Here is an 18,829-nt window from a genome sequence, read left to right as displayed (position 1 = left end):
ATATATATATATATTTTGTCAGGAACAGTAGGGTCCCTAGTGACATTAATGTGTTCTGACTGTGTATTAACATGTACTGAATGCCAATGTTGTGGATCTAATCCGGAAACCTTATGGCCGACATAAGACATAGTATTCGTGTCGACAACAGGGAGTAGTAACTGGGCAAAATAACATGTTTGCGATCCCGAGGGGTCTGAGGGAAATATATACATAATTTCACTAGGACACCCCCACAAATATTACCACGTCTGTGCTCGAGCCACAGCTCAATGCAAACGTACCATACATATATATACATACAGGTATAAGTTTTTACATTATTTTACACCCAGTCATAATAGTTGGTGCCGACAGGGACACCCACATACGTCTGTGTCTCCCAAACAGTGTTTACTTTGGAAAAGCTTCCAACTACTGACATGCTGACACTTAATCTCAGGAATCAAGTACCATCTGGAGTCGGCAATGCCGACAGAGGGATTCCCATATCTGTTTGTGGCGGAGCACTCACACATGCCGACACACGTGTACTAAACCCCCACCAACATTGCTAAAATGGGTAGATTTCTGACAGGGAAAACACAGAAACTTTCACCAACTCATTTTACACACGCTCATTATATATACATATATATAGTGCTTCATGGCTGAACCTATATTGCACTAAACAACTGTGCCCCCCCTCATTTTACACTGTTAGATGTTTAACAGTGTTTTGCCGGGCCCAGCATCTCTGTGAGGAGAAAATGGCGCTGTATAGAATTGTGAGGGTTAAGCCACGCCCCCTTCTCAGCGCGCTTCAGTCCCGTTATTTTTGTACATCTTTATACTGGCGGGGGTCAGTATACAGTGCCTATGCACTGTATATCACTTTGCCAGGTCATATCTATGAGGTATATTGCTGCCCAGGGCACCCCCCCCTGCGCCCTGCACCCTTGTAGTGCCGCTTGTGTGTGGGAGCAATGGCGCGCAGCTCGACCGCTGCGCGGTACCTCCGACACTCTGAAGTCTTCTGCCGTCACTGAAGTCTTCTGTTCTTCCTTTACTCACCCGGCTTCTTTCTTCTGGTTCTGTGAGGGGAGTGACGGCGCGGCACCGGGAACGAGCAGCTAGGCGAACCAAGAGATCAGACCCTCTGGAGCTAATGGTGTCCAGTAGCCAAAGAAGCAGAGCCTTGAAACTCACAGAAGTAGGTCTGCTTCTCTCCCCTCAGTCCCACGATGCAGGGAGCCTGTTGCCAGATGGGTCTCCCTGAAAATAACAAACCTAACAAAGTCTTTCAAGAGAAACTCGGGAGAGCTTCCCTAGTGTGTGTCCAGTCTCTCTGGGCACAGAGTCCAACTGGAGTCTGGAGGAGGGGCATAGAGGGAGGAGCCAGTTCGCACCCATTCAAAGTCATATAGTGTGCCCATGTCTCCTGCGGATCCCGTCTATACCCCATGGTCCTTTTGGAGTTCCCAGCATCCTCTAGGACGTAGGATATAATAAGAATTTACTTACCGATAATTCTATTTCTCGGAGTCCGTAGTGGATGCTGGGGTTCCTGAAAGAACCATGGGGAATAGCGGCTCCGCAGGAGACAGGGCACAAAAAGTAAAGCCTTAGGATCAGGTGGTGTGCACTGGCTCCTCCCCCTATGACCCTCCTCCAAGCCTCAGTTAGGACACTGTGCCCGGACGAGCGTACACAATAAGGAAGGATTTTGAATCCCGGGTAAGACTCATACCAGCCACACCAATCACACTGTACAACCTGTGATCTGAACCCAGTTAACAGTATGATAACAGCGGAGCCTCTGAAAAGATGGCTCACAACAATAATAACCCGATTTTTGTAACTATGTACAAGTATTGCAGATAATCCGCACTTGGGATGGGCGCCCAGCATCCACTACGGACTCCGAGAAATAGAATTATCGGTAAGTAAATTCTTATTTTCTCTATCGTCCTAGTGGATGCTGGGGTTCCTGAAAGGACCATGGGGATAATACCAAAGCTCCCAAACGGGCGGGAGAGTGCGGATGACTCTGCAGCACCGAATGAGAGAACTCCAGGTCCTCCTTAGCCAGGGTATCAAATTTGTAGGATTTTACCAACGTGTTTGCCCCTGACTAAATAGCCGCTCGGCAAAGTTGTAAAGCCGAGACCCCTCGGGCAGCCGCCCAAGATAAGCCCACCTTCCTTGTGGAATGGGCATTTACATATTTTGGCTGTGGCAGGCCTGCCACAGAATGTGCAAGCTGAATTGTATTACACATCCAACTAGCAATAGTCTGCTTAGAAGCAAGAGCACCCAGTTTGTTGGGTGCATACAGGATAACAGCAAGTCAGTTTTCCTGACTCCAGCCGTCCTGGAACCTATATTTACAGGGCCCTGACAACATCTAGCAACCTGGAGTCCTCCAAGTCCCTAGTAGGCGCAAGGCACCAAAATAAGCTGGTTCAGGTGAAACACTGACACCACCTTAGGGAGAGAACTGGGGACGAGTCCGCAGCTCTGCCCTGTCCAAATGGACAACCAGATATGGGCTTTTTTGAGAAAAAAACCACCAATTTGACACTCGCCTGGTCCAGGCCAGGGCCAAGAGCATGGTCACTTTTCATGTGAGATGCTTCAAATCCACAGATTTGACTGGTTTTAAACCAATGTGATTTGAGGAATCCCAGAACTACGTTGAGATCCCACAGTGCCACTGGAGGCACAAAAGGGGGTTGTATATGCAATACTCCCTTGACAAACTTCTGGACTCCAGGAACTGAAGCCACTTCTTTCTGGAAGAAAATCGACAGGGCCGAAATTTGAACCTTAATGGACCCCAATTTGAGGCCCATAGACACTCCTGTTTGCAGGAAATGCAGGAATCGACCGAGTTGAAATTTCTTCGTGGGGCCTTTCTGGCCTCACACCACGCAACATATTTTTGCCACATGTGGTGATAATGTTGTGCGGTCACCTCCTTTCTGGCTTTGACCAGGGTAGGAATGACCTCTTCCGGAATGCCTTTTTCCCTTAGGATCCGGCGTTCCACCGCCATGCCGTCAAACGCAGCTGCGGTAAGTCTTGGAACAGACATGGTACTTGCTGAAACAAGTTCCTTCTTAGCGGCAGAGGCCATAAGTCCTCTGTGAGCATCTCTTGAAGTTCCGGGTACCAAGTCCTTCTTGGCCAATCCGGAGCCATGAGTATAGTTCTTACTCCTCTACGTCTTATAAGTCTCAGTATCTTAGGTATGAGAAGCAGAGGATGGAACACATACACCGACTGGTACATCCATGGTGTTACCAGAACGTCCACAGCTATTGCCTGAGGGTCTCTTAACCTGGCGCAATACCTGTCCCGTTTTTTGTTCAGACGGGACGCCATCATGTCCACCTTTGGTATTTCCCAACGGTTTACAATCATGTGGAAAACTTCCCGATGAAGTTTCCACTCTGCCGGGTGGAGGTCGTGCCTGCTGAGGAAGTCTGCTTCCCAGTTTCCATTCCCGGAATGAAACACTGCTGACAGTGCTATCACATGATTTTCCGCCCAGCGAAAAGTCCTTGCAGTTTTTGCCATTGCCCTCCTGCTTCTTGTGCCGCCCTGTCTATTTACGTGGGCGACTGCCGTGATGTTTTTCCCACTGGATCAATACCGGCTGACCTTGAAGCAGAGGTCTTGCTAAGCTTAGAGTATTATAAATTTACCCTTAGCTCCAGTATATTTATGTGGAGAAAAGTCTCCAGACTTGATCACACTCCCTGGAAATTTTTTCCTTGTGTGACTGCTCCCCAGCCTCTCGGGCTGGCCTCCGTGGTCACCAGCATCCAATCCTGAATGCCGAATCTGCGGCCCTCTAGAAGATGAGCACTCTGTAACCACTACAGGAGAGACACCCTTGTCCTTGGATATAAGGTTATCCGCTGATGCATCTGAAGATGCGATCCGGACCATTTGTCCAGCAGATCCCTCTGAAAAATTCTTGCGTGAAATCTGCCGAATGGAATTGCTTCGTAGGAAGTCACCATCTTTACCAGGACCCTTGTGCAATGATGCACTGATTTTAGGAGGTTCCTGACTAGCTCGGATAACTCCCTGGCTTTCTCTTCCGGGAGAAACACCTTTTTCTGGACTGTGTCCAGAATCATCCCTAGGCACAGCAGACTTGTCGTCGGGATCAGCTGCGATTTTGGAATATTTAGAATCCACCCGTGCTGTTGTAGCAGTATCCGAGATAGTGCTACTCCGACCTCCAACTGTTCCCTGGACTTTGCCCTTATCAGGAGATCGTCCAAGTAAGGGATAATTAAGACGCCTTTTCTTCGAAGAAGAGTCATCATTTCGGCCATTTCCTTGGTAAAGACCCGGGGTGCCGTGGACAATCCAAACGGCAGCGTCTGAAACTGATAGTGACAGTTCTGTACCACGAACCTGAGGTACCCTTAGTGAGAAGGGCAAATTTTGGACATGGAGGTAAGCATCCCTGATGTCTCGGGACACTATATAGTCCCCTTCTTCCTGGTTCGTTATCACTGCTCTGAGTGACTCCATCTTGATTTGAACCTTTGTAAGTGTTCAAATTTTTTTAGATTTAGAATAGGTCTCACCTAGCCTTCTGGCTTCAGTACCACAATATAATGTGGAATAATACCCCTTTTCTTGTTGTAGGAGGGGTAATTTGATTATCACCTGCTGGGAATACAGCTTGTGAATTTTTTCCCATACTGCCTCCTTGTCGGAGGGAGACCTTGGTAAACCAGACTTCAGGAGCCTGCGAAGGGGAAACGTCTCGACATTCCAATCTGTACCCCTGGGATACTACATGTAGGATCCAGGGGTCCTGTACGGTCCCAGCGTCATGCTGAGAGCTTGGCAGAAGCGGTGGAACGCTTCTGTTCCTGGGAATGGGCTGCCTGCTGCAGTCTTCTTCCCTTTCCTCTATCCCTGGGCAGATATGACTCTTATAGGGACGAAAGGACTGAGGCTGAAAAGACGGTGTCTTTTTCTGCAGAGATGTGACTTAGGGTAAAAACGGTGGATTTTCCAGCAGTTGCCGTGGCCACCAGGTCCGATGGACCGACCCCAAATAACTCCTCTTCCTTTATACGGCAATACACCTTTGTGCCGTTTGGAATCTGCATCACCTGACCACTGTCGTGTCCATAAACATCTTCTGGCAGATATGGACATCGCACTTACTCTTGATGCCAGAGTGCAAATATCCCTCTGTGCATCTCGCATATATAGAAAATGCATCCTTTAAATGCTCTATAGTCAATAAAATACTGTCCCTGTCAAGGGTATCAATATTTTTAGTCAGGGAATCCGACCAAGCCACCCCAGCTCTGCACATCCAGGCTGAGGCGATCGCTGGTCGCAGTATAACACCAGTATGTGTGTATATACTTTCCTGTCAGCTGGCTCCTTGAGGACGGCCCTATCTATAGACGGTACCGCCACTTGTTTTGATAAGCGTGTGAGCGCCTTATCCACCCTAAGGGGTGTTTCCCAACGCGCCCTAACTTCTGGCGGGAAAGGGTATACCGCCCATAATTTTCTATCGGGGGGAACCCACGCATCATCACACACTTCATTTAATTTATCTGATTCAGGAAAAACTACGGTAGTTTTTTCACATCCCACATAATACCCTCTTTTGTGGTACTTGTAGTATCAGAAATATGTAACACCTCCTTCATTGCCCTTAACGTGTGGCCCTAATAAGGAATACGTTTGTTTATTCACCGTCGACACTGGATTCAGTGTCCGTGTCTGTGTCTGTGTCGACCGACTAACGTAAACGGGCGTTTTAAAACCCCTGACGGTGTTTCTGAGACGTCTGGACCGGTACTAATTGTTTGTCGGCCGTCTCATGTCGTCAACCGACCTTGCAGCGTGTTGACATTATCACGTAATTCCCTAAATAAGCCATCCATTCCGGTGTCGACTCCCTAGAGAGTGACATCACCATTACAGGCAATTGCTCCGCCTCCTCACCAACATCGTCCTCATACATGTCGACACACACGTACCGACACACAGCACACACACAGGGAATGCTCTGATAGAGGACAGGACCCACTAGCCCTTTGGAGAGACAGAGGGAGAGTTTGCCAGCACACACCAAAAACGCTATAATTATATAGGGACAACCTTATATAAGTGTTTTCCCTTATAGCATCTTTTATATATTTCTAACGCCAAATTAGTGCCCCCCCTCTCTGTTTTAACCCTGTTTCTGTAGTGCAGTGCAGGGGAGAGCCTGGGAGCCTTCCCTCCAGCCTTTCTGTGAGGGAAAATGGCGCTGTGTGCTGAGGAGATAGGCCCCGCCCCCTTTTCGGCGGGCTCGTCTCCCGCTCTTTAATGGATTCTGGCAGGGGTTAAATATCTCCATATAGCCCCCGGAGACTATATGTGAGGTATTTTTAGCCAAAAAAGGTTTTCATTTGCCTCCCAGGGCGCCCCCCTCCCAGCGCCCTGCACCCTCAGTGACTGCCGTGTGAAGTGTGCTGAGAGGAAATGGCGCATAGCTGCAGTGCTGTGCGCTACCTTAAGAAGACTGAGGAGTCTTCTGCCGCCGATTCTGGACCTCTTCTCGTTTCAGCATCTGCAAGGGGGCCGGCGGCGAGGCTCCGGTGACCATCCAGGCTGTACCTGTGATCGTCCCTCTGGAGCTAATGTCCAGTAGCCAAAGAAGCCAATCCATCCTGCACGCAGGTGAGTTCACTTCTTCTCCCCTAAGTCCCTCGTTGCAGTGATCCTGTTGCCAGCAGGACTCACTGTAAAATAAAAAACCTAAGCTAAACTTTTCTAAGCAGCTCTTTAGGAGAGCCACCTAGATTGCACCCTTCTCGGCCGGGCACAAAAATCTAACTGAGGCTTGGAGGAGGGTCATAGGGGGAGGAGCCAGTGCACACCACCTGATCCTAAGGCTTTACTTTTTGTGTCCTGTCTCCTGCGGAGCCGCTATTCCCCATGGTCCTTTCAGGAACCCCAGCATCCACTAGGACGATAGAGAAATATATATATATATATATATATATATATATATATATATATATATAATCCAATGCAAATCCGGCACTCAAGGAGTCAAAAGTCATCCGCCTGTGTGCCTTTGCTGAATCAAACACATATACAATAGTTCAGAATAGTCCCCATTCAGAACAGGCACGGCACTCCAGGACTTAGTGAGAATGCGTTTATATAGGTATTCAGTCAAGGCATATATACATCACCATGTAGCACTGGCAATTATAACAATGCTGCATTTCGGGCCCCGCAGGGTCTCTTCATCAGGTTCATGCAAGTGCTGTAAAAAAGAGAACAGACATATACAAAATGCACAACAATCAACTTACCTAAATAACCTCTCCATGCTGGCGTGTGCAGCCTCAGATCGGCGTGGAGATTCCGGTGGTCTCAGGGCGCCGTCCCGATGACATCATCCACATGCTCGGTAGTCATAGCAACCCGTTGACACCGCTTGCTGTAGCGCTGCTGGGATCACAGTAGCCTTGCAGGGAGAGGCTAATAAGAGAAAAATAAACACCATAACAAACTGCACCACATATGAATCTACAGTATAATGGTAATACATATAATATGTAGATATGTCCACAACGTGAACGTATCAAAGTGTTGTCAAGGGCAACAGCCCAACATAAACAAAAAAGGAGAAGAAAAAAAAAGTAAACAAGAGGAGAGAAACAACATGAGAAGACATGGAAAGGCTGTATACTATCAATACTAGTATTAATGGGGCAATCTGAGTAACAGCAAAGGCAGAGAGAAAAAAATATATTATATTGATAAGATATATCCGTGTGACAGTCAATTGGAACGGAGGGCATTCCAATTTATTTTTTCATTTAAGCTGTGTGGGTGCAGGGTATTAAGCTTCAGGATCCATCTTGCTTCTAATCTATGCAAGGCAAATATTCTATCACCTCCCCGATGTAGACGGGAAACATGATCAATAAGTTGATATTTCAAGTCTGACAGAACATGAGCTTTAGCACAGAAATGTCTAGACACCGGCTGATCATTGCCTTTACCACATAATGCTTGATTGATGTTCGAACGGTGTAGCGCCATCCTTTCTCTTAGGGTTCGACTAGAGAGGCCCACATACAAAAGTTGACATGGACAAATGATGCAATAGATAATAAAGCGAGTGGTACAAGTGATGACATGTCGAATATTACATTTCTTCTTTGTTAAGGGGTGGACAAACTCTGAACCTGGGATCAAGGCAGTGCAAGTGGTGCGATAAACAATGATAACTGCCAGGTTTTTTACTTATTCCAAAGATACCAACTTTTGGAGAATAAATCAGTTATGTCGGTCTTGACTAGAAAGTCCCGTAAATTACGACCCCGTCTATAACTAGTCATCACCTGTGTGTTCTGAAAACAAGCTAATGATTTATCAGATTTGACAATAGGCCATAACGCCTTGGTAGCACGGGGGGGCCGTAGAATGGGGCTGGCTGTAGAATATCTAGTGGACCATATGAATTTATTCTGAGATCGTTCAGTTTTAGATCGTTGTTGAAACAGAGTGTCTCTATCCATATTCATGATGTTAGTCTTGGTAGATTCAAGGTCTTTGATATTATAACCCCTTTTCGCAAACTTGTCTACCACTACTTGTAGTGCATTGTCCAATAACGCATGTTCGCTTGTGATTCTCGCCACTCGAAGCATCTGTAAGCAAGGAAGACCTCTCTTAAGTACAGGCGGATGGTGGCTACTTGCTTCCAATAGCGAGTTTCTATCAGTGATCTTATAGAAAACAGTGGTAGCTAATCTACCCCCTTGCAAATGTATTGTCACATCTAGATAGTCAATATGACTAGAGCTGTAAAGGTAAGTGAACTTAATGGGACCCGGTGTGGCATTGATATCATTCATCATTAATTCAATGTCCACCCCTTAACAAAGAAGAAAAGTAATATTCGACATGTCATCACTTGTACCACTCGCTTTATTATCTATTGCATCATTTGTCCATGTCAACTTTTGTATGTGGGCCTCTCTAGTCGAACCCTAAGAGAAAGGATGGCGCTACACCGTTCGAACATCAATCAAGCATTATGTGGTAAAGGCAATGATCAGCCGGTGTCTAGACATTTCTGTGCTAAAGCTCATGTTCTGTCGGACTTGAAATATCAACTTATTGATCATGTTTCCCGTCTACATCGGGGAGGCGATAGAATATTTGCCTTGCATAGATTAGAAGCAAGATGGATCCTGAAGCTTAATACCCTGCACTCGCACAGCTTAAATGAAAAAATAAATTGGAATGCCCTCCGTTCCAATTGATATATCGGATATATCTTATCAATATAATATATTTCTCTGACGTCCTAGTGGATGCTGGGAACTCCGTAAGGACCATGGGGAATAGCGGCTCCGCAGGAGACTGGGCACAACTAAGAAAGATTTAGGACTACCTGGTGTGCACTGGCTCCTCCCTCTATGCCCCTCCTCCAGACCTCAGTTAGAATTTTGTGCCCGGCCGAGCTGGATGCACACTAGGGGCTCTCCTGAGCTTCTAGAAAAGAAAGTATAAATTAGGTTTTTTATTTTCAGTGAGATCTGCTGGCAACAGACTCACTGCTACGAGGGACCGAGGGGAGAGAAGCGAACCTACCTGCTTGCAGCTAGCTTGGGCTTCTAGGCTACTGGACACCATTAGCTCCAGAGGGATCGAACACAGGCCCAGCCTCGGTCGTCCGGTCCCGCAGCCGCGCCGCCGTCCCCCTTGAAGAGCCAGAAGCAAGAAGACGTTCCTGGAAATCGGCGGCAGAAGACTTCGGTCTTCATTAAGGTAGCGCACAGCACTGCAGCTGTGCGCCATTGCTCCCCATGCACACCACACACTCCGGTCACTGATGGGTGCAGGGCGCTGGGGGGGGGGGCGCCCTGGGCTGCAATAAGAGTACCTTGCTTGGCAAATTACCACATAATATAGTAATTAAGACTATATATGTGTAAAATCCCCTGCCATAACTTTCCATAAAAAAGCGGGAGAAGTCCGCCGAAAAAGGGGCGGGGCTATCTCCCTCAGCACACTGGCGCCATTTTCCCTCACAGCTCCGCTGGAAGGACGCTCCCCAGGCTCTCCCCTGCAGTTTCCAGACTCCATAGGGTAAAAAAGAGAGGGGGGGCACTAAATTTAGGCGCAATCTGTGTAATATTAGCAGCTATAGGGGAAAAATCACTGTGTGTAGTGTGAATCCCTGCATTATATAGCCCTCTGGTGTGTGCTGGCATACTCTCTCTCTGTCTCCCCAAAGGACTTTGTGGGGTCCTGTCCTCAGTCGGGTGTAGTATGGCTGACCGGCGGTCTCCTGACCGCCGGTCAGCTTACCGACGCCGGGATCCCGGCAGCATACCGACGCCGGGATTCCGGCAGGGAGGGGCGAGTGCAGCAAGCCCCTTGCGGGCTCGCTGCGCTCGCCACGCTGCGGGCTCGGTGGCGACCTGCGGTCGCCACGGGTTCTATTCCCACTCTATGGGTGTCGTGGACACCCACGAGTGGAAATAGTCCCTGTTGGTCGGCATGCCGACCATCGGGAAAGTGAGCCGTCGGGCTCGTGGAGGAGGTCATGTGACTGTCGGTCAGCTGACCGGCGGTCACATGAATACCACCCCCTCAGTCAGAGCATTCCCTGTGTGTGTGCGGTGTGTCGGTACGGCTGTGTCGACATGTTTGATGAGGAGGCTTATGTGGAGGCGGAGCAAGGGCCGATAAATGTGATGTCACCCCCTGCGGGGTCGACACCTGAATGGATGGACATGTGGAAGGAATTACGTGACAGTGTCAACTCCTTACATAAAAGGTTTGACGACATAGCAGATGTGGGACAGCCGGCTTCTCAGCTCGTGCCTGCCCAGGCGTCTCAAAAGCCATCAGGGGCTCTAAAACGCCCGCTACCTCAGATGGCAGACACAGATGTCGACACGGATACTGACTCCAGTGTCGACGATGATGAGACTACTGTACATTCCAATAGAGCCACCCGTTACATGATTACGGCAATGAAAAATGTGTTGCACATTTCTGATATTACCCCAGGTACCACAAAAAAGGGTATTATGTTTGGGGAGAAAAAACTACCAGTGGTTTTTCCCCCTTCTGATGAATTAAATGAAGTATGTGAAGAAGCGTGGGCTTCCCCCGATAAGAAACTGGTAATTTCTAAAAAGTTACTAATGGCGTACCCTTTCCCGCCAGAGGATAGGTCACGTTGGGAGACATCCCCTAGGGTGGATAAAGCGCTCACACGCCTGTCAAAGAAGGTGGCACTACCGTCTCCGGACACGGCCGCCCTAAAGGAACCTGCTGATAGGAAGCAGGAGGCTATCCTGAAGTCTGTTTATACACACTCAGGTATTATACTGAGACCAGCTATTGCTTCAGCATGGATGTGCAGTGCTGCAGCTGCGTGGTCAGATTCCCTGTCAGAAAATATTGATACCTTAGACAGGGACACTATATTGCTAACCGTAGAGCATATTAAAGACGCAGTCTTATACATGAGAGATGCACAGAGGGATATTTGCCGGCTGGCATCTAAAATAAACGCAATGTCCATTTCTGCCAGGAGAGGATTGTGGACTCGGCAGTGGACAGGAGATGCAGATTCTAAAAGGCACATGGAAGTTTTGCCTTACAAGGGTGAGGAGTTGTTGGGGATGGTCTCTCGGACCTCGTTTCCACAGCGACAGCTGGGAAGTCAGCATTTTTACCCCATGTTCCCTCACAGCCAAAGAAAGCACCGTATTATCAGGTACAGTCCTTTCGGCCCCAGAAAGGCAAGCGGGTTAGAGGCGCGTCCTTTCTGCCCAGAGGCAAAGGTAGAGGGAAAAAGCTGCAACATACAGCCAGTTCCCAGGAACAAAAGTCCTCCCCCGCTTCCTCTAAGTCCACCGCATGACGCTGGGGCTCAACAGGCGGAGCAAGGTACGGTGGGGGCCCGTCTCAAGAACTTCAGCAACCAGTGGGCTCGTTCACGGGTGGATCCCTGGATTCTACAGGTAGTATCTCAGGGGTACAAGCTGGAATTCGAGACGTCTCCCCCTCGCCGTTTCCTCAAATCTGCCTTGCCGACAGCTCCCCCGGACAGGGAGGCAGTGCTGGAGGCGATTCACAAGCTGTATTCTCAGCAGGTGATAATCAAGGTACCCCTCCTTCAACAAGGACGGGGTTACTATTCCACAATGTTTATGGTACCGAAACCGGACGGTTCGGTGAGACACATTTTAAATTTAAAATCTTTGAACACTTATATAAGAAGGTTCAAGTTCAAGATGGAATCGCTCAGAGCGGTGATTGCAAGCCTGGACGAGGGGGATTACATGGTATCACTGGACATCAAGGATGCTTACCTGCATGTCCCCATTTACCCTCCTCACCAGGAGTACCTTAGATTTGTGGTACATTACTGTCATTACCAATTCCAGACGTTGCCGTTTGGTCTGTCCACGGCACCGAGGGTATTTACCAAGGTAATGGCCGAAATGATGATACTCCTTCGGAAAAAGGGAGTTTTAATTATCCCGTACTTGGACGATCTCCTTATAAAGGCGAGGTCCAGGGAACAGTTGTTGATCGGAGTAGTAATAGCTCGGGAAGTGCTACAACAGCACGGCTGGATCCTGAATATTCCAAAGTCGCAGCTGGTTCCTACAACGCGTCTACTGTTCCTGGGGATGGTTCTGGACACAGAACAGAAAAATGTGTTTCTCCCGGAGGAGAAGGCCAAGGAGTTGTCGTCTCTAGTCAGAGACCTCCTAGAACCAAAAACAGGTGTCGGTGCACCACTGCACGCAAGTCCTGGGAAAGATGGTGGCTTCTTACGAAGCAATTCCATTCGGAAGGTTCCATGCAAGGATCTTTCAGTGGGTTCTGTTGGACAAGTGGTCCGGGTCGCATCTTCAGATGCATCGGCTGATAACCCTGTCTCCAAGGGCCAGGGTGTCGCTGCTGTGGTGGCTGCAGAGTGCTCATCTTCTAGAGGGCCGCAGATTCGGCATACAGGACTGGATCCTGGTGACCACGGATGCCAGCCTTCGAGGTTGGGGGGCAGTCACACAGGAAAGAAACTTCCAAGGACTATGGACAAGTCAGGAGACTTCCCTACACATAAATATTCTGGAACGAAGGGCCATTTACAATGCCCTAAGTCAGGCAAGACCCCTGCTTCAACACCAGCTAGTGCTGATCCAGTCAGACAACATCACGGCGGTCGCCCATGTAAACTGTCAGGGCGGCACAAGAAGCAGGATGGCGATGGCAGAAGTCACAAGGATTCTCCGATGGGCGGAAAATCATGTGGTAGCACTGTCAGCAGTGTTCATTCCGGGAGTGGACAACTGGGAAGCAGACTTCCTCAGCAGGCACGACCTCCACCCGGGAGAGTGGGGACTTCATCCAGAAGTCTTCCAAATGATTGTACATCGTTGGGAAAGGCCACAGGTGGACATGATGGCGTCCCGCCTCAACAAAAAGCTACAAAGATATTGCGCCAGGTCAAGGGACCCTCAGGCGATAGCTGTGGACGCTCTAGTGACACCGTGGGTGTACCAGTCGGTTTATGTGTTTCCTCCTCTGCCTCTCATACCCAAGGTACTGAGAATAATAAGAAGGAGAGGAGTAAGAACTATACTTGTGGTTCTGGATTGGCCAAGAAGAGCTTGGTACCCAGAACTTCAAGAAATGATCTCAGAGGACCCATGGCCTCTGTCGCTCAGACAGGACCTGCTGCTGCAGGGACCCTGTCTATTCCAAGACTTACCGCGGCTGCGTTTGACGGCATGGCGGTTGAACGCCGGATCCTGAAGGAAAAGGGCATTCCGGAGGAAGTTATCCCTACGCTGATTAAAGCTAGGAAGGAGGTGACCGCAAACCATTACCACCGCATATGGCGAAAATATGTTGTGTGGTGTGAGGCCAGAAGGGCCCCAACGGAGGAATTTCAGCTGGGTCGATTTCTGCACTTCCTACAGTCAGGGGGTGTCTATGGGCCTAAAATTGGGTTCCATTAAGGTCCAGATTTTGGCTCTGTCGATTTTCTTCCAAAAAGAACTGGCTTCACTGCCTGAAGTTCAGACGTTTGTTAAAGGAGTGCTGCATATTCAGCCCCCTTTTGTGCCTCCAGTGGCACCTTGGGATCTCAACGTGGTGTTGAATTTCCTTAAGTCACATTGGTTTGAGCCACTTAAAACCGTGGAACTAAAATATCTCACGTGGAAAGTGGTCATGCTGTTGGCCTTGGCTTCGGCCAGGCGTGTGTCAGAATTGGCGGCTTTGTCATGTAAAAGCCCTTATCTGATTTTCCATATGGATAGGGCGGAATTGAGGACTCGTCCCTAATTTCTTCCTAAGGTGATATCAGCTTTTCATTTGAACCAACCTATTGTGGTGCCTGCGGCTACTAAGGACTTGGAGGATTCCAAGTTACTGGACGTAGTCAAGGCCCTGAAAATCTATGTTTCCAGGACGGCTGGAGTCAGGAAAACTGACTCGCTATTTATCCTGTATGCGCCCAACAAGCTGGGTGCTCCTGCTTCAAAGCAGTCTATTGCTCGCTGGATCTGTAGTACGATTCAACTTGCACATTCTGCGGCTGGACTGCCGCATCCTAAATCTGTAAAAGCCCATTCCACAAGGAAAGTGGGCTCTTCTTGGGCGGCTGCCCGAGGGGTCTCGGCTTTACAACTTTGCCGAGCTGCTACTTGGTCGGGTTCAAACACGTTTGCTAAATTCTACAAGTTTGATACCCTGGCTGAGGAGGACCTTGAGTTTGCTCATTCGGTGCTGCAGAGTCATCCGCACTCTCCCGCCCGTTTGGGAGCTTTGGTATAATCCCCATGGTCCTTACGGAGTTCCCAGCATCCACTAGGACGTCAGAGAAAATAAGATTTTACTCACCGGTAAATCTATTTCTCGTAGTCCGTAGTGGATGCTGGGCGCCCATCCCAAGTGCGGATTGTCTGCAATACTTGTATATAGTTATTGCCTAACTAAAGGTTATTGTTATGAGCCATCTGTTAGTGAGGCTCAGTTGTTATTCATACTGTTAACTGGGTATAGTATCACGAGTTGTACGGTGTGATTGGTGTGGCTGGTATGAGTCTTACCCGGGATTCCAAAATCCTTTCCTTATTGTGTCAGCTCTTCCGGGCACAGTTTCCTAACTGAGGTCTGGAGGAGGGGCATAGAGGGAGGAGCCAATGCACACCAGGTAGTCCTAAATCTTTCTTAGTTGTGCCCAGTCTCCTGCGGAGCCGCTATTCCCCATGGTCCTTACGGAGTTCCCAGCATCCACTACGGACTATGAGAAATAGATTTACCGGTGAGTAAAATCTTATTTTTTTTCTCTCTGCCTTTGCTGTTACTCAGATTGCCCCATTAATACTAGTATTGATAGTATACAGCCTTTCCATGTCTTCTCATGTTGTTTCTCTCCTCTTGTTTACTTTTTTTTTTTTTTTGTTCTTTTTCCTTTTTTGTTTGTTATGTTGGGCTGTTGCCCTTGACAACACTGTGATACGTTCACGTTGTGGACATATCTACATATTATATGTATTACCATTATACTGTAGAGTCATATGTGGTGCAGTTTGTTATGGTGTTTATTTTTCTCTTATTAGCCTCTCCCTGCAAGGCTACTGTGATCCCAGCGGCGCTACAGCAAGCGGTGTCAACGGGTTGCTATGACTACCGAGCATGTGGATGATGTCATCGGGACGGCGCCCTGAAACCACCGGAAGCTCCACGCCGATCTGAGGCTGCACACGCCAGCATGGAGAGGTTATTTAGGTAAGTTGATTGTTGTGCATTTTGTATATGTCTGTTCTCTTTTTTTACAGCACTTGCATGAACCTGATGAAGGGACCCTGCGGGGCCCGAAATGCAGCATTGTTATAATTGCCAGTGCTACATGGTGATCTATATATGCCTTGATTGAATACCTATATAAACGCATTTTCACTAAGTCCTGGAGTGCCGTGCCTGTTCTGAATGGGGACTATTCTGAACATTATATATATATATATATATATATATATATATATATATATATATATATAATATTCCCTGGCACTCCAGTCTTACCAATTGCTGGCTCTGGTGCAACCCCGAATTCATATAACGGGCGGCACTCAGAGACTTCTCATCTGCTGGTTTAATGCAAAAAACCCTGCAGGGTATGCTTTATTGCATGGCGTTTCGGAGACTTCTCCCCTTCTTCTGGATGTTTTGGGGACTCTCCTTGAAACGTCATGCAATAAACCACACCCTGTGTTTTTTTTTGCATTAAACCAGCTGATGAGAAGTCTCTGAGCGCCGCTCGTTATATGGAACATTATATATATTACACATACTGTATATAAAATCGGTTTCAACAGATGGAGTAATCATTTTACATACATGCTACGTCTTAATGGTTGCCTGCACTTTCTCAAAGCACTGCAAATGCTAAATATAATCAGCCCCTAGCGGCTGTATGTTATAACATTTCAGTACCGGCGGCTGTACCTACCACCTTAACTGCAGAGCAGTCATCCACAGCCGTGGCGCCGTCATTCAGTTCTACTTCAGCTCCAACCTCAAATCCCTGATGGGGATCCATGATGTCAGACAGCTGCCCCGATCACACTACCTGTATGAAGAGAATCATGCAGGCTTAAGATAAACTGCAGGTAGTAAACTTATTTTAAAGCTCTATGTACAGGGCACCAGTACGCCGTCAGGTCACTCTGCAGTGTTGGCAGTGAGATAAACGCACTGTGCAAGTTAATCACTCATTAAAGTTAGAAAAGTATAGTCTGCCTATATGTAACCAATAAACAGGTGCTGCCTATTACCAGTGGGGTGTTCAGGATGAACCTAAACCATAGTGGAATATATACAATAGGACCAAACAGAGCTAAATACACATAGAATTAGACCAACTGCATAAAGACAACTGTTTTTCAATATGATCTATCATATGACAGTGTATTTGTGCCTGATTCATGGCCCTCATTCCGAGTTGTTCGCTCGCAAGCTGCTTTTAGCAGCATTGCACACGCTAAGCCGCCGCCTACTGGGAGTGAATCTTAGCTTAGCAGAATTGCGAACGAAAGATTCGCAATATTGCGAAAAGATTTTTCTTAGCAGTTTCTGAGTAGCTCGAGACTTACTCTTCCAGTGCGATCAGTTCAGTGCTTGTCGTTCCTGGTTTGACGTCACAGACACACGCAGCGTTCGCCCAGACACTCCCCCGTTTCTCCAGCCACTCCCGCGTTTTTCACAGAAACGGCAGCGTTTTTTCACACACTCCCATAAAACGGCCAGTTTCCGCCCAGAAACACCCACTTCCTGTCAATCACACTCCGATCACCAGAACGAAGAAAAAACCTTGTAATGCCGTGAGTAAAATACCAAACTTCTTAGCAAATTTACTTGGCGCAGTTGCAGTGCGAACATTGCGCATGCGCAATTAGCGGAAAATCGCTGCGATGCGAAGAAAATTACCGAGCGAACAACTCGGAATGAGGGCCCATGTCAGTAAGTAAAGCAAAAAAGCAAGCAATTGGGCAAAACCATGCAACACCGCAGGTGGGGTAAAGGTAACGTGCAGAGAGAGTTAGATTTGGGTGGGGGGTGTCTAAACTGAAATCTAAATTGCTAAGCAAAAATAAAGCAGCCAATATTTACCCTGCACAGAAACAATATACATGTATTTACTCCCCTGGCATGGCAACATGGTTTGTTCCAGACATAAAGTTACTTGGTTTTTAGGATTTACGTACAAACATTAAGTAGGCCCTTATACTGTATGAGATAACATGTTTTTTTTTTATAATCACCAAGGCAAGTATGGGTCTAATCCAGTGGTAGCCAACCCTGGTCCTCGAGAGCTACCAACAGTTCATGTTTTCCAGGTCTCCTCACAGAAATCACAAGTGAAGTAATTAGCTCCAACTGTGGCTCTTTTAAAATGTGTCAGTGAATAATGAGTGCACCTTCTAGGTGAGCTGGAAAACATGAACTGTTGGTAGCTCTCAAGGACCAGGGTTGGCTACCACTGGTACTAATCCATATCACACGTATGGCCTGATTCTGAGTCGCAGGCTGCTGCGACCACTTTACCATCTTTTGCCGTAGTCTCATTTGAGACTTTATGTTAATGCCGGTATCAGCCCTTCCCCTGGTGTACAGCCGTGCGTCTGTGACTGTATGCTAATGCCAGTATCAGCCCTTCCCCTGGTGTACAGCCGTGCGTCTGTGACTATGTGCTAATGCCAGTATCAGCCCTTCCCCTGGTGTACAGCCGTGCGTCTGTGACTGTGTGCTAATGCCAGTATCAGCCCTTCCCCTGGTGTACAGCCGTGCGTCTGTGACTGTATGCTAATGCCGGTATCAGCCCTTCCCCTGGTGTACAGCCGTGCGTCTGTGACTGTATGCTAATGCCGGTATCAGCCATTCCCCTGGTGTACAGCCGTGCGTCTGTGACTGTATGCTAATGCCGGTATCAGCCCTTCCCCTGGTGTACAGCCGTGCATCTGTGACTATGTGCTAATGCCGGTATCAGCCCTTCCCCTGGTGTACAGCTGTGCATCTGTGACTATGTGCTAATGTCGATATCAGCCCTTCCCCTGGTGTACAGCCGTGCGTCTGTGACTGTATGCTAATGCCGGTATCAGCCCTTCCCCTGGTGTATAGCCGTGCATCTGTGACTGTATGCTAATGCCGGTATCAGCCCTTCCCTGGTGTAAAGCCGTGCGTCTGTGACTGTGTGCTAATGCCAGTATCAGCCCTTCCCTGGTGTACAGCCGTACGTCTGTGA

General features: G+C 48.0%; 1 protein-coding gene across 3 annotated transcripts in view; it reads right to left on the bottom strand.

Moving 5' to 3' along the window:
- Positions 1-18,829, bottom strand: part of LOC134966046 (zinc finger protein 16-like) — a 47,006-nt gene that overhangs the window by 13,861 nt on the left and 14,316 nt on the right. For 2 of the 3 annotated variants that reach the window (XM_063942509.1, XM_063942510.1), the window contains exon 2: positions 16,538-16,657. In XM_063942509.1, coding sequence (XP_063798579.1) covers positions 16,538-16,627 — 90 coding nt within the window. In that variant the 5' untranslated portion in view covers positions 16,628-16,657. Of the gene's footprint in view, positions 1-7,343; positions 7,513-16,537; positions 16,658-18,829 lie in introns of those variants that run through there. The other variant, XM_063942511.1, reaches the window with a different exon arrangement.

Source organism: Pseudophryne corroboree, chromosome 10, assembly GCF_028390025.1.
Source record: "Pseudophryne corroboree isolate aPseCor3 chromosome 10, aPseCor3.hap2, whole genome shotgun sequence".
Lineage (NCBI taxonomy): Eukaryota > Metazoa > Chordata > Amphibia > Anura > Myobatrachidae > Pseudophryne > Pseudophryne corroboree.
Note: the sequence above shows the minus strand (reverse complement) of the source record. Positions and strands in the feature narration are given on the sequence as shown.